Genomic DNA, 13,758 nt, shown 5'->3' on the forward strand with positions numbered 1-13,758 from the left:
TTAGAGGCTACGAAAACCCTTATTGTAAAGACAAGATATTGCCACGTAAATTGAGAGACGAGTTTCTTCAGCATTGCTAGGAGAAATGAGAAGAAATCAGGCACAGAAACATTCCACCAAGGATCAGGAGCAGTTTCCTGACAGCAGGATGCATTAGCAAGTGGAAAAAGTCTCCCTCAGGGCAGCACTGAAAGTACAAGGTCTGAATTACTTTAAAACTCCAGAGTGTAGGCCTAGCTGAGAAGAGACTTAAACACAATAAGCCCTCACTGTCCTCTAGGGAAGGGAGAGCGATGGCTGCTCCAGCCCTAGTCAGCTCTGATTTCTGGAATTAATCCTCTCCGCTTGTTCTTGAGCTCCTCGCTTTGGACAACAGCATCTTTAAATTGCTGAAGAACAAGTGAGTTTTCGCACAAGAGAGACAACCAGGAACATCCAAGTGCCTGGTCAGTCACAACCGCTAGCCCCGGGAGCCCCGTCTCGCTGGGCACCAAGCAATAGCATTGAAGGAAACAAAGCGTGTGAGCGAGCTCTCGGAAAAACACAGTTATTATACCAGCACCAAGGGATCGACTGAGACCCAGGTACGGTCCGGAGCGAGCAGCCACCCCTGTGTCGGGGAGCTTACGGCCTGACCAACAGCCAGGTAACACCCTGTCCCGTCCGAGGGCACCGGGGTTTCCTTTTGTCCGGCTGCAGGAAGAATTAAAAGTTTCAACACGAGTCAAAAAACCAAATCAGACAAAGTCTTGTTTCTCCTGAGACCAAAACATATTGCAACACCCAGTGGTTTTGGTCCTTTTGGCAGCAACTAAGACAAAACAGGCAGGAGGTTAGTTTGTAAGCGGAGATTTTTTTTTTTTAATTAAACGGAACTATTTATATATGTACAAAACCCAGAAAATATTGCACCATTAAAAAAAAAAAAACCAAAAAAAGGACATTTTACATCTAATCATGTGTTCAACACAGCCTGCCCTCCTTGCATCGCAGCGCACGCAGACTCACAGCCACTGCCGGACACTAACCTGTGCTGTCAGGCACCACGGAAATCTGCCGGTCCACGCACGGCCCAGAGAAAACACCTCTACCCCTTCCACCCCGGCCTTCCTTCAGGGAACACATCCATCACATCGCTGTCTCAGTGGCATTCAGGACCCAGCTGCTCAGGAGGAAGGACAAACGAAACACAAAGGCTTTGGGAACTTCTCAGTCACGGTCTCTTTAGGGCTCGGTCGGCACGGTTTTCTGGGAAAGTCTCTCAAGGTTTTAGGGCTCCGTCCCCAGCACATGAGCACGGAAGCTCTGGAGAGAACCATCTGCATCCCTATCCAGCGAGGGGGGCGTTCCAGTGTAGTTTTATCTTTGACAACGGTAATCCAAGGGCCAAGACTTTCTCAAGCCCCGAGAGCATCTTCAGTAAGCCACAGCCCCAGCGTCCCGTGGGATGCTGAACAGCACGTCCGCTTTGGCGTTGATAAAGTACGTGGCGAGGAGAGAGAAGATCAGAATGGCAATGCCCACGACCAAAGTGATTATCTAGGAAGGGACGAGAAACACCCAGCGTTGCGGTTACCAGCCCAGACCCGCAGCCCCTCCCCGAATTCGCACCGAACGGGGGTCTGGGTCAGCAAGCTCCAGCGCCCAGCGCGCTGCTGCGGCGCTGCCGCAATGAAAGGAGACTCTGAGGCCCTACGGCCTCGGGCAAAGCGACTGCCACAGGGGCACCTCAGCTGCCTCTGCAGCCCCCGCCAGCGCCCACACGGTGGTTAAGAGAAGAGGCGAGGACGCTGCGCCATGGGCAAAGACCAGACTGCGTGCCAGGGGTCGGCGCAGTTCGCAAAGGTTTTCAGCGGGCGTTTCACGAGAGGCTTTGGCCGCTCCTGCCCGAACTGCCATCCCCTCCCGCAAGGAGCCGCCAACGCCCCCAGCAAGCACAGTCGCTGGCAGAACCAACATCTGCCAAAAGCCTTGGCAGGGGATTGCCTCCTGCTCAGCACCTTTCCTGCAGCCGAAGTGCCAGACCAGCCCACGGCCTCACCAGATTCCTCCCCGTCAGCCCTCCTCCCCGCGTGGCCGTGCCCCGTCTCCCCTGGCCACCTCGGAACAGTCCCCAAACAGCAGCCAGGCACTCACGCGCCGCTGCGACTCCCTCAGTGCCTTTTCTATGGGGTCAACACTTCAGGGATGGCTGGGCTCAAAGTGTGCATCTCCAGGGCACCAGTATGTACTGGGCTGGAACAGGCTGCGAGACACGGGCAAGGCATCGCGCTCGCCTGATGGCGTTAAGGGGGCTCGGTGCCGCGCAAACAGATCGCTCAGATTTCAAATATCCACCCGAGAGATGCAACAACTGCCTGGGCTCGCATGGCCCTTGGGTGGCTACCGCTAGCACACGGTGACGCCAGCGCCGTGCCCTCCCGAGCCTGTCCTGACAGCGTATGACATCACTAACAGCCAACCAGAGGGCATCGAGGCAGGCACAGAGTCCCAGAGCGACTGTGCGCTTAACCCTTATCCTGCTGGCGCTTCGGCCACATCGTGAGGGCTGCTCAGAACCGGAGACACCGAACCAGGAGCAGCTCCCGCTTGCGAAGGTTTGCGGGGAAGTTCTTTCGGTGCCGTCAAGAGGGATTTGAACCGCGGGAAGGAAGAGCCGGGTCGCACATCAGGCGAAACACCTGACCAGCCAGATTCCCTGGCTGGGCTCCCGGTGCTCGGGGAAGGGGTTAAGACTCCTGCCACGTCTATCTTTTATTCAGAGAGCTCAGCCTTCACGAGGGACTCTCGAGGGACTCTCGCTGTACTGCCTCAGCCCCAGCGACTACCTGATTAACCTGGAAACGGCTGGAGGCGGCAGGGTTATCCCCAGCGGTGCATTCCCGGCTACCTCCCTTCCAAGGATCAAAGCCCGGCTGATCTTAACTGGGGAGCTCGCAGAGGACGATGGCACAACATCTTGTACCAAACCCCGAACTGTTTCTCCAGCTGCCGGGAGATGATGTTCAAAGCTAGTCACGTCTTTTTCTCTACTCTCTTCCTCAGACCTGTACGAACTCACCTCTAGCTCCTTGCTGGCTACCAGAAATATGCGGGCACGGATCTCTTTCCACCGACTCTCTGTCCACGTGGAGTACTCTGTAGATCCCCACTGCCTCAGCTCAAAGGCAGGAGAGAGCGCTTTGCTGAGGTGAACAGTCGAGCGAACACAGTAGGGCACTCGCGACGTTGAGTTGGGGTCCACGGAACCCTGCACCCAGGCGTATTCATACATCTGCAGAGAAAAGGGGAGAGTAAGAGACAGCAAGCAGCCACTGGCCAATACCCAGACTATCCCCTCCTTGAGCATTACCCCTGTCTCTGGGGAGAGTGAGCGGGGCTTTCCTGGCCGTTCTCCCTGCAAGGGGATCCTTTCGCCCGCTCCTCCCCTGTCCTTGGGCATGGTTTGGGTAGGCCCCTTCCAACCCAAACCATTCTGAGTCCATGATGCTATTCAGATGCCTCCTTGTTGGAGGAGTTTCCCAGCCCTCCCATGTGTTATTTCGAGCAATAGAAAGCATTCCTAACCCGCTTTCCTCAAATGGGGAAACGAGCAGATCTGTCCTTACCCGTCATCCCATGGATACTCACTTCTTTCTCACTGCTGGGTGTTTTTTCAGGGTTCAGGCACTCTTCCTTGGTGAGGTTAACAACAGTGCCCGTGAGGTTGGCCAGGACATACTGCACCAGGTAGGTGGTGTTCACAGGGCTGGAAACAGCGACGTAGTGTTGGGGAACGTCACCTGGAACGGTCAGAGAAAGGGGATGGGTGGGGAGACGGCCAGAAGCGGACAACGATGGTATGGCGCTCGAGAAAGCCGCCAGGTGACATACGGGGTCACACCCATCCCCTTGTTCTTCTTCTCTACATTTCTCTTACCAAGAATTCCTTTTATGTCTGGTTTAATGATGGACTGAAACCAGGAATTGTTCATTTTAATCAGAAACCCGTACAGCATTCGAGAGACCTGGAAAGAGACGGAAATCCCTTTACACAAAGAGGAAGGAAAACGGCATCTTAACAGTGACACCGCTCAAGATTATTTGGCTGACCGATGTTTCCCACTCCAGGGGCCACGAGCACAGCAAAGGAGGGGCTGCACATCACAACTGTACGTAACTCGGGGCCGAGCTGTGAAAATTGGGTTTGATTTCAGCTCCACTGACTCCTCAGCCGATCCCTGCACCACACGTTGCCGTTCCACCTCAGCTTCCTCTTCCGCTTTGTGGGGCGAGGATGGAGGAGCTCTGTTTTGCAGGGGGCTTGTGAAGCTTAATGCCTGCCCTGAGGTCACGAGGCAAGGAACTACACAAGGGTGAAAGGTTTCTCATTCAGCTTGGTGGGGAAAAAAGAGAAGGGGAGGAGGCAAAGCCCTCACAGAGACAGACAGGACAGCATGCTGTGTAAACACACATAAACAGAGACAGAAGGGAAGTACGTGAGGGCTCATCAGAGATGCCAGGGACTCAATTCCATCTGCTCGTACCGTTTTTGGATCTGCCTGAATAGCAGAGGTGTTGTTGGCTCCCCCCGCAAGCTGGTAGAGAGCACGGGCGACCACTGTGGCGACTTCTGCCAGGGACTGCAAAGGAAGAGCGCTCCGTGTTAATCAAGACAGGCAGATCCAGCAAAACAAGCAAGGAGAGCAAGCCAGAAGGCACCCATCCACCCAACCGCTCACACCGCGCTGGCGCTTGAGCACCTACCGCCTCTGTCACTGCACAAAGCACTCCCCGCCTTCCTTCCGCCCTTTTTGGAAACAGCTTTTGCCCCCTCTCCCCATGTACCCGAAGCCCCATCCACCCCAGATACAGCAGCTAAAGCAAAGGCAAAGTAGGAACCTTGGCCGTGTCTGTGACATACTCCAAGGTCTCCTCAGGGCTAAGCCCCTCGGGGTATTGCATCCGGATGTTCTCTGGAGTGTCGTACATGCTCTGGTAGTATCTGAAAAGAAGGTGGCAAACAGAGGTTGGGGAGGGGCAGAAAGAAACCACAGGGCATGGAATTCAATTCAGAGTGTGCCTAAAGCAAACAGTGGGAGCAGTCTCCGGGGAGCAGAGCTCCAGCCCTGCCAAAGCACTGCCCTGCCACACGCTCCTTAAACCATTTAATGAGGCTTTATAATTAACTTGGCCCTTCCACAGCTTCTCCCATCTGAGGATCTCCAAGCAATTTACAAGCTGTGATTAGCTTTCAGGTGGGCGACAGCCCAATCTATTAACTGGGGAGAGAAACTGAGGCAAGGACAACCCACCCAGAAGGTCTCCTGGGAAGGGGGCTTGTGCTGCAAGTCGTGCCAGTGGATTTCATCAACGCCTTCTCTTGAAGGCGGTGAGGAATTCCAAGCGAACTCCAGGAGAGATTTACACCACGGCATCTGCGGCGCACACGGCTGAACCGGGAACTGGGCTGGCAGCCCACGGCACGGTCCCTGCGTCTCCCATCCCCAGCCAACCTGGGACTGAGCCCCCCCGTCGAAAGGCGGGTCACAGCAGCGAGTTGTGCCCCCCCTTCACCCCAGCTCACCCCTTTAGGGCAGCGCAGCTTTAGAGGTGAAAGGGAAGCTCCTTCCCCTCGATTGCTACAGAGATTCTCAGAAACAGCAGAGAAGGGCAGAAGATGAAGGGAAAGAGACAATTTGAAGAGTTTAGGAAAAAGGGGAGAGGCGTATGTCTGTCCCCTACCCCACATTTCCACTTCCAAAGTTGAAGAGGAACAGGGGATCCCCAAGGAACACGCTGTAGTAGGGTCATGTGGGGTGAATGAAAGTGCCCTTTCCAATGCCTGGGGCTTTCTGCCATCACAAACAGAAAGCTATATTAAAAAAAAAAAAAAAAAAAAGCAGCTCGCTTCTGGAAGAACAGATGAGGCTTAGGCACGCTCAGTTGCCATTTGCTCACCTCTGGCTTCCAGCCAGCTGTGGGGAACATTTTCTGTACAAAACTGGATTTCTTTCGGTTGTCAGAATAATTATGTTGCGCTTGTTCAATTACATGGCACATGTTTGCTCCTCCGCTCCCCCCGGACGGCCGCTCTGCATGTATGTTGGGCCGCACACCCCTGGCAGAGGCGCTGCAGGAGCTCAGGTGCCCTCTGCCGGCTCTGCTGCCTTCGGCCGTGGGCCAGCCCGCGCCCCTCGACCCCGGAGAAGGAAGTACCTGTTCTGGAAGGCAGTCCTGTGGTCAGCCAGGACCACTCCGGGGATGTGCCGGGCCCGAAGGAAGCGCTGGAAGGAAGATGGGGGAAGGGGCTGCGAATATCCAGCTTCCTGCAAAGTCACGTTTGCTCCCACGCTGCTGTTACTCAGAATATCCAGCAAGTTCCTAACCTGAAAGAAGAGAAAACACTGTGCTGCTGCTCTCCTGGATGTGTCATTTCTCCGGAAAGGTTAACATCCCGACGAGCTGCAGTGTGCTAAAGATCCCAGAGCCTTTTGGTCAGATGAACGACTGCACATTGCTTTCTGTTACCTGCACTTCAACAGATTCGTTCATCCGAGAGACGGGGTCTGTATGCATCCACAGCATCGAGTCATTCCTCAGAGCCACCTTCAGGAAACAACAAAGCCCCCCGTCAGTGCGCGGTCAGACATCACCGAGTCTTGCAGAGCGGGGAAGCCCAGTCCAGGGAAAAATGAAAACCAGTGAAAGGCTGGCTGGGAGAACCACAGCTAAATTATCACAGAGGAACAGGGAGTAAAAGGGTCCCCTAACTTATCCCACACCTGATTCAACTCCACAAACGAATGAATGTTGTCCAAGCGGAGAGGAAACTTGTCTTTCTCCATATCGTACACCATCCGTGAGCTGCCAATGTAATCAAAGGTCTCCTGCAACAGAAGGGAAAAACGCCCAATCACACACGAATCGCACAGGGATGGCTGCCTGGCGCAATTCAGGGCAAAGTCTGAGAGGCTGAAGGGGACCAAACGCAGGAGTTGGAGGGCCAACTACTGCACCAAGTGCTCCGGAAGGTTCGCAGAGCCTGGCACACACGTTGTGCCTGGCTCCACAGACCAAGGTGCTGGAGGAAGGGGTGGAGCAAAGGACAAAAAGGCAGGGAAAGAGCAAAACACCAGGGGACAGCGATGGGATGGCACAAGGGAAAGGCACAGGGGCAAAGTCAGACTTCAGTGAGCACCGGCATCTAGCGAGGTGCTGTGAGGGACAGCCGAGAGGCATCACCACAGCCTTTCTCTGGCAGAAGTCACCCTCTTCGCTGCCTGGTAAGGAGGACAGCAAGTCAGGGAAAAGGGCAATTCTCCAGTCCAGGAATTGAACACACGAAGCTTTCCTGGAGGGAGGAGTGTCTGTTCCCCTGGAAAAAGGGCAGGGAAGGCTGGATGGCAGAAAGGAATTTGTCAAGGGAGGTGCAAGAAGCTGAGCATCGCCTGGGTTGGAATAGGCGCCCCTAAAGAGCGAATCCCCACGAGAAAGAAGGGCAGCCAGCCACCAGACTTCCCCCTCCACTAATTTTCAGCCAAGCCTCCTCATTCCCTGCACGCCGGCCTCCCCCAGGGCACCCCTGCCGGGGGAGGTATGTGCTGAGGAGGGCGAATGAAGGGAATCACATGGCCCCAGCACGGGGCTGCGGGAGCCAGTTCCACAAAGCCGCACAAAAGCAGCCATCGATGGAGATGCCTTGAGGGGAACATCAGCTGTTGGCCATCAGGCCCTCCTCCACACGCTTGTTCTGCTGTTCCACAGCTGCCAACTCCAGTGCTGGGCTCTCAGAAACGAGCTACATTTTCCTGCTGTCAACACATATATTTTTAATCTAGCCTTTTCTGGGCTTCATTTCAGAATTTAAAGCTTGGCCATTGCAGTTCCTCCTGAACAGGGGTGAGGCGGGGAACAGATACGGCCAGGCACACCGGGGGAACACCAGAGGGAAAGCAAAGTTTGAGTCATTCATCCCGAATGAACTGTGGGGCAGAACACGGGTTGCCCCAGTGGAAGCTCCATCTGCTGTCGTTATCCCAGTGCAATTAAGATCCTGCTCTCACCGGGGGAGTGGAGAGAACCACGGTGTGGGGATGCAGACAAATGACTCCACACAAAGAGGAGGGAAAAAGTTCATTTGCAGGGAGCCAGGGGCTGATTTGCTGTCTTAGAACGAGCCAAATGGTGGAGCGATGCCGCTGCTCTTACCCCTTGGAAGAAGGTGAACATTATATTCCTTTGCAGTAAATGAACATCTGCGACTTTGTGAAGGGCTTCAGCAGCAGCCAAGTGGGTCACAAAAGAGGAGACGGCACTCTCTGCCCCCGGTGCAATGTTCCAGAAGAAGGAATGGCTGTCGATCTGTGAGCAGGAGCAGGAGGGGTAAGAAATGTGCACACGGACAGAGGAACATTGTACAGACAGACAGACTGCTCGACGGGGAGGTGAACTTCTGTCTCAGCTCTGACACTGACTCACTGCTTGACACACACCAAAAATCTCCACGTGATTCAGCCTCTCCCCCAGGCCCCCAAAATACAGACGAGCCGCCCGTGCTGTCCTCCTCTCTGCAAAGCTTTTTAAGGACGTGAAATAGCTTAAGGAAAGCCCAACAGACACACTAGCTATTTCTCCTTGTCTGGTTCCATCAGGGAAAAAAAGGCTGAAGAAAGTCTCCCATAACAAGAGATAAAGAAGCAAAACGCAGGTGTCCTTATACTGAAGCAATGGGTAAACCCACCAACTAAAAGGCTCGTGCTTGCACAAACACAGTAGTCAGTCACATCTACAAGGTTTGGAACATGGGAAGAAATCAAAATACATGAGAAGATTACTCCCATGAGACTCCAAGCCCACACCTTCCCAGAATCCTTCCAGCCCATGCTCTAGAAAGCAAGGTTAAAAGGTACCTACTCGTGTCGCGACAATAATAACTTCCTTCTCAGGATCGACTTTTCCAGAGGAATTGATGGGTTGCAAGGTGCTCCACACGTTGTAGTCAAGAAGAGGATCACATACAATCTCTAGGACGCAGAAACAACATTGCTTGAGTTGAGACTACAGCAGGGCCAAGGGAGAAATGAGCTTTAGGGTCTGCTGTAGCTCATCAGTTGTTCTGATCAGAGGAACAAACTTCTGCTCAGCACGGCGGAAGTCCTGGCCCCGGGGAAGTCACCGGCAAAACACTCACCAGGACCAGGATTTCAACCGAGGTACACGCAGCCCAGCGGAGCAGCAATCTCAGAGCCATTCTGGACGCTCTATGTGGCAGGTACTAGCTGCCCTTCTCAGCCAGCATCTCTTCCTACATACTATTTTCTAAACTGACGACAAGCAGCCCAAAATTCCTCACCACTTGACCTCTGAAAAGGCTCCGGGGGCAAGCAAGCCTTTAGGGCAACCAGAATTTCCCCTTTTTTTCGCACAACCGTCTCTCACTGGGATTTTTACCACCAGCCTTATCCCACATCGGGACAAAGGAAGAGAAACCTGCTCACCTGGATTAATGCTGAAGGTGCTCTGGAGGGAGCTGCGCCTCATGCAGGTAACCGTGCTGGTGACAGCGTGCATGTGGGAAAAAAGCTGCATGGCACAGAGAGGGTACTGGGGGCCAGACCCATCACGAGGGACATTATGGTCTTGATAACACTGGATGGAAACAAAAACCATTCCAAAACTTAGCCCTTCTGCAGCAGCAGCGTGTCCTGCCTGTAAAACGGGGCTTCTTTTACTGTAGATTTCAAGACCTAAACGCAGCGAACCCGAAACTTCCGCCCCCTTCCCTGAGCCGCGCAGCAGTCGCCCTCTCCTGCTCCTCGAGGAAGCGCAGTACCTGCTTAATGACTTGTGTCTCGTTGGCATCTTCAAGGAGGAAAATAGGGAAGTCAAAATCCTCGTAGGAAAGCCCACTCCCCACGGGATTCCACACGGTCTTATTGCAGTGTGCGAACTGAGGGCCGTAGTCTTTGGAATAGACACCTGGGAACAGAAAGAAACGGGCAAATCTGAGCTCGCAGGAGCGAACCAGACCGCAGGACACGCAGGGCCTGCGGGGAAAACAGCAGCGAGTACAGAAGGAGCAGCATTCCGGGCCGAGCAGGCAGCGGCCAAAGGCTTGGAGAGCCGGGGGTGGTCGCTGCGTGGCGGAGCCGGGGCGCTGGGCCCCGCGGGGGGCAGGAGGACACGCAGGCTCAAAGCCCCCGCGCGCCGGGGGCTGGCAGGGGCGCTCGGCCACGCTTCTCACACACTGGGAGCGCGGAGCAGGCGCAGAGACACGTCACGCTTCGGAAGGAAGAACACCCAGGGCCGCGTTGCCTGAGCCCCGCACGCGCTGGCAGAAGCCCCAGGGCCTCGGCAGGTGCCCGTCACCCTCACCCCCCGGCACGGCGGCAGAGGGGCGACACGCGCCAAGCCCGGCTCGGGAGCTTTGTGCCAACTCCCCCGGGGGTGGCAATTCCTCCCCTCAAAGTGCCACAGGGCAAATGGGCCGCGTGAACAACGGGTGACATGAAACACGAACTGAAACCCCAGGGGGGAATCCAGGGAGGCCGAACGTTTCGGAAAGTAACAGCGGGGTGAACACCCCCCCCCTCGATCTACGCGGACACAAGGCGCTTTAAGGATCACGTGTGGACAAAGCACGAGCTTCCCATGTGAAAGAAAAAGACGGGACAAGCACCCTTGGGCGGGTTTAACGCTTTAGTGGCACAATGCTCTTTCAGCCAGCTTGTCTACCCGCCTTCCCTGCAACACCTCTCCCAGCCCCTGCTGGGAAACGACGAGAGCCCAGCGCAGAGCAGCTACTTCGAAAGCACCCCCTGAGCCCCTCCCCTGAAACACCCCCCGACGCCAGAGCGCAGCCGCGGCTCCAGCTGCCCTCGGCGCGTCCTTCTTCCGCCCACACAAGGGAAAGGCACCGCTCCCCTTCCTCCCCTCGAGGATGAAGACGTAACGTTTCCTTACCAAACCCGTCGTTGGGGCACTTCAGGCCAGGAGAGAACCCCTGGGGAGGGCTAGGCTTGGCGACGGCCACAGCAAGGCCTGACACGCGCGAGGTTCCCTTCAGCTGCAGCATCACCCTCCTGGAAGAGGGAAAACACGGCTGAAACAACGAAGGAAGGAAGGAAGTCCCGACCCCAGACGCGCCACGGCTGACGGATTGCAGCTGAGCACGTGACGACGCTTGGGATCAGAACAACCAACGTGTCCCTTTTTCCTTGTCCCCTCAGAACTGTGTGACATTGTGCACAACACAGCAACCGGCAGAAAACTTCAGCTGCTCCTCTCCTGCTCTGCCCCAGGGGAGACGTGACCAATCTCCCTCGTGGTCCTTAATGAACTTGGGTAACTGCTACGGTGACCAACGTGGCACGAGGATTTACACAGAGCAGAGCTCTTCTAACACAAAGCAGTCCCTTTCAGAGGAAATAAATTCAGGCACTAAAACACAGTAAAACCGCAAATGTTTCAACCTCACCACCTTTCAGTGCAGTCAGGGCTGGTTCTGCCACCCATCACTTGAAAAATGACATTTTCAGCACCAGTTTAGGGACCCATCCTGGTCTTCCAGGCTCCAGTCACCCTGGGAAGGCCAAACCTGATGATGACTGACCTGCTGAAGAGGCTCCCATCCAGCAGGATCATGTAGGGCGGGTGTGGGCCATCAGCAAGCACCCATTTCAGGTCCTCCTCCTTCTCAACCACATGGATCACCCCCGTGTCTCCGCTGATGGAGGCTGCGGGAAGAGAGCGTGTTCTTCCCGTCTCACAGCGATCGACTCCCTTCACACCCCCCATCCCCCCCGAGAAGAGCAGGGCAGGGCGTCACTGAGGGCTTTAGGGGAGGGCAGCTCGGGGGGTCAGAAGCTGGAGGAAGCAGCTTGGTGAAGAGACACCATTGAGCTCGAAGGCAGAGAACGAAACAGTGGCTTTTAGCAGGGGGGGGGGAAACCCAAACAGCGTCGATGAGGACGTTAGCCCTCCTGCTGTGACAGCATCGCTGGTTCAAGCACACCAAAGCGCTCAAGGACCTGCAGCTCACTGAGCTCGGCGAGGCTCCCGTGCCCGAGGAGGAGGAAGGACAGCAGGAAACAGGCCCCGAGACAGAGAGGCACCCGGAGGAGACAGGACCTGCCTCCAGGACCGCAGCCACCGGGGCCGTTCAGCGCTGCCCTCAGCAAAGAGCAAGGACCGCAAAGGTAGAAAGGGAGCTCCAAGGCAGCTCAGCCCGAGGCCCGGGGGAGCAAAGGGGACAGCAAGGGGGGGACTAGCCACAAAGTGGGGCCACCCCTGGTCGTTTTGCCCCTTCCCAAAGGGAACAAGACGCTGGACAAAGCACTTTCAGAAGAAGCTGGTGATAAAAACAAGCACTTTATCAGCACACACTCCCCCCAGTTAGTAACTGGTGCCGTTGGCAGAAACCGCCGGTGACCAGGAAGGCTGGCCTGGGTACGGCTGCCTGCCTGCACACGAGGCTCACACAGAGGGTGGAAGAGGAGGCAGAGAACCTTGTACCCTGGTTATCTGCGAGAGCAAGCGCGGCTGGGCTGCCCTGCAGCGGCGGCTGACACCCCCCCCTGCAGGGAGTGGCTCCCTGTGGAAGCAAAACAGAGCTGGCAACGAGCAGAACACTGACTCACGCTCACTGCCACCAGGAACAGGGCTGGAACGGGGGGTCCCCTCTTTTAACGCCCGTGCCGTGCTGCCTTCCCCATTTCAATACGGCAAACCCCACCCTTACAACGCTGACAAGCGCTGCACCAGCAGCTCGGCCGGCCCCTCCGCTCCCTTCAGACTCCCCCTTCGCCCCCCGCTCCCTTTCTCTCGGACCCTGCTAACCCCCCACGCAGCCTGCAGCGCTCGCAGCTTTGCCTTGCGCCCCCCCCCAGAAGCCGTGGCTTTGTTTCGTCCCGCGTGTGCACAGACCGCACGAGCTCAAAATGCCGCGCTCTGCCTTGGCAGGGATTTTCGAGCTCTGTAGGAACAGCGTCTCTAAGGTCCCCACCCCTCAATTTAACAGAAACAAGCCAGCAAATCCAGCGTCGCTAGAGCGGGATCGGAAGAGGGCAAACAGCGCTGAGAGCAGGGGCAGCACTGCTCCAGGGATGTCCAACAGGGGAGCTGCGTCACGCCCCGCCACCCACGGCACGACCACCCCACGGGGCAGCTCTGGGGCCCCGCGGCCCTACTCACACTGGCAGCCGATCTGGTGGGTGGCATTCAGGAGGCGAACGCACGGCGCCGTTTTGTTCAGCGGGATGTAGATCTTCCTCTCAACGGAGTTCCCCTGGCAGGCGCCTGGGGAGGAGACACAGCGCCACCTCAGAGGGGGACACACCGGGCGCTCCCCCGCATCTCAAAACGCTCTCCCCAACCCGGGGGAGGGGGGAAAGACGAACTCCCCTCCCCAACTCAGAGGCGGACAGGCGAGGGCTCCCGGTACCGCCATCTCAAAGGGGGCCAGGCAAGGCTCTCCCTGCCCCCGCCTCAGTCGCGGAGCGGCCCCAAACCGGAGGGGGGGGCCAGGCCTGCCCTGTCCCGCCCCCCGCCCCTCTCCCCGCCAGCCTCACCCGCTGCCAGCGCGGCGAGAAGCAGCCCCCGGAGCAGCCCCCACCAGGCCAGGAGCGGGGTCGGGCAGCTCGCCACACCGGCCTCCATCCCCCGGCGGCCCCCGGCTCTCCCCGCCGCCGCCGCCATCTTCCCAGCCCTTCCGCTTCCTCCGCCGCGGCCACGCACCGGCGCCACCGGAAGCCGCTCTGCGCTAGCGGGAGGACGGAC

At 56.6% G+C, this 13,758-nt stretch overlaps 1 protein-coding gene across 1 annotated transcript; it reads right to left on the bottom strand.

Annotated features, from left to right (window-relative positions):
* Positions 1-833: 833 nt before the first annotated feature.
* NCSTN (nicastrin) lies at positions 834-13,677 on the bottom strand. The gene is made up of 17 exons (XM_086478214.1): positions 13,551-13,677; positions 13,174-13,278; positions 11,594-11,717; positions 10,945-11,063; positions 9,815-9,960; positions 9,480-9,630; positions 8,896-9,005; positions 8,191-8,343; positions 6,765-6,869; positions 6,511-6,588; positions 6,199-6,368; positions 4,882-4,984; positions 4,527-4,622; positions 3,920-4,007; positions 3,631-3,782; positions 3,062-3,274; positions 834-1,539 (listed from the first exon to the last, which is right to left on the bottom strand). The coding sequence occupies exons 1-17, from the start codon at positions 13,675-13,677 to the stop codon at positions 1,417-1,419; spliced, it is 2,163 nt and encodes a 720-aa protein (XP_086334340.1). The 3' UTR covers positions 834-1,416.
* Between the last annotated feature and the right edge of the window lie 81 nt (positions 13,678-13,758).

The sequence above is a fragment of the Leptosomus discolor genome, chromosome 26 (genome assembly GCF_034619465.1).
Source record: "Leptosomus discolor isolate bLepDis1 chromosome 26, bLepDis1.hap2, whole genome shotgun sequence".
NCBI lineage: Eukaryota > Metazoa > Chordata > Aves > Leptosomiformes > Leptosomidae > Leptosomus > Leptosomus discolor.

Coding starts and splice junctions, on each gene's coding strand:
- NCSTN (XM_086478214.1), bottom strand. CDS start 13,677: ATGGCGGCGGCGGCGGGGAGAGCCGGGGGCCGCCGGGGGATGGAGGCC. Junction 3,783..3,919: donor AGACATAAAAGGAATTCTTG/GTAAGAGAAATG, acceptor TGACCGTTCCAG/GTGACGTTCCCCAACACTAC. Junction 3,275..3,630: donor CACCCAGCAGTGAGAAAGAA/GTGAGTATCCAT, acceptor TTTTCTCTGCAG/ATGTATGAATACGCCTGGGT.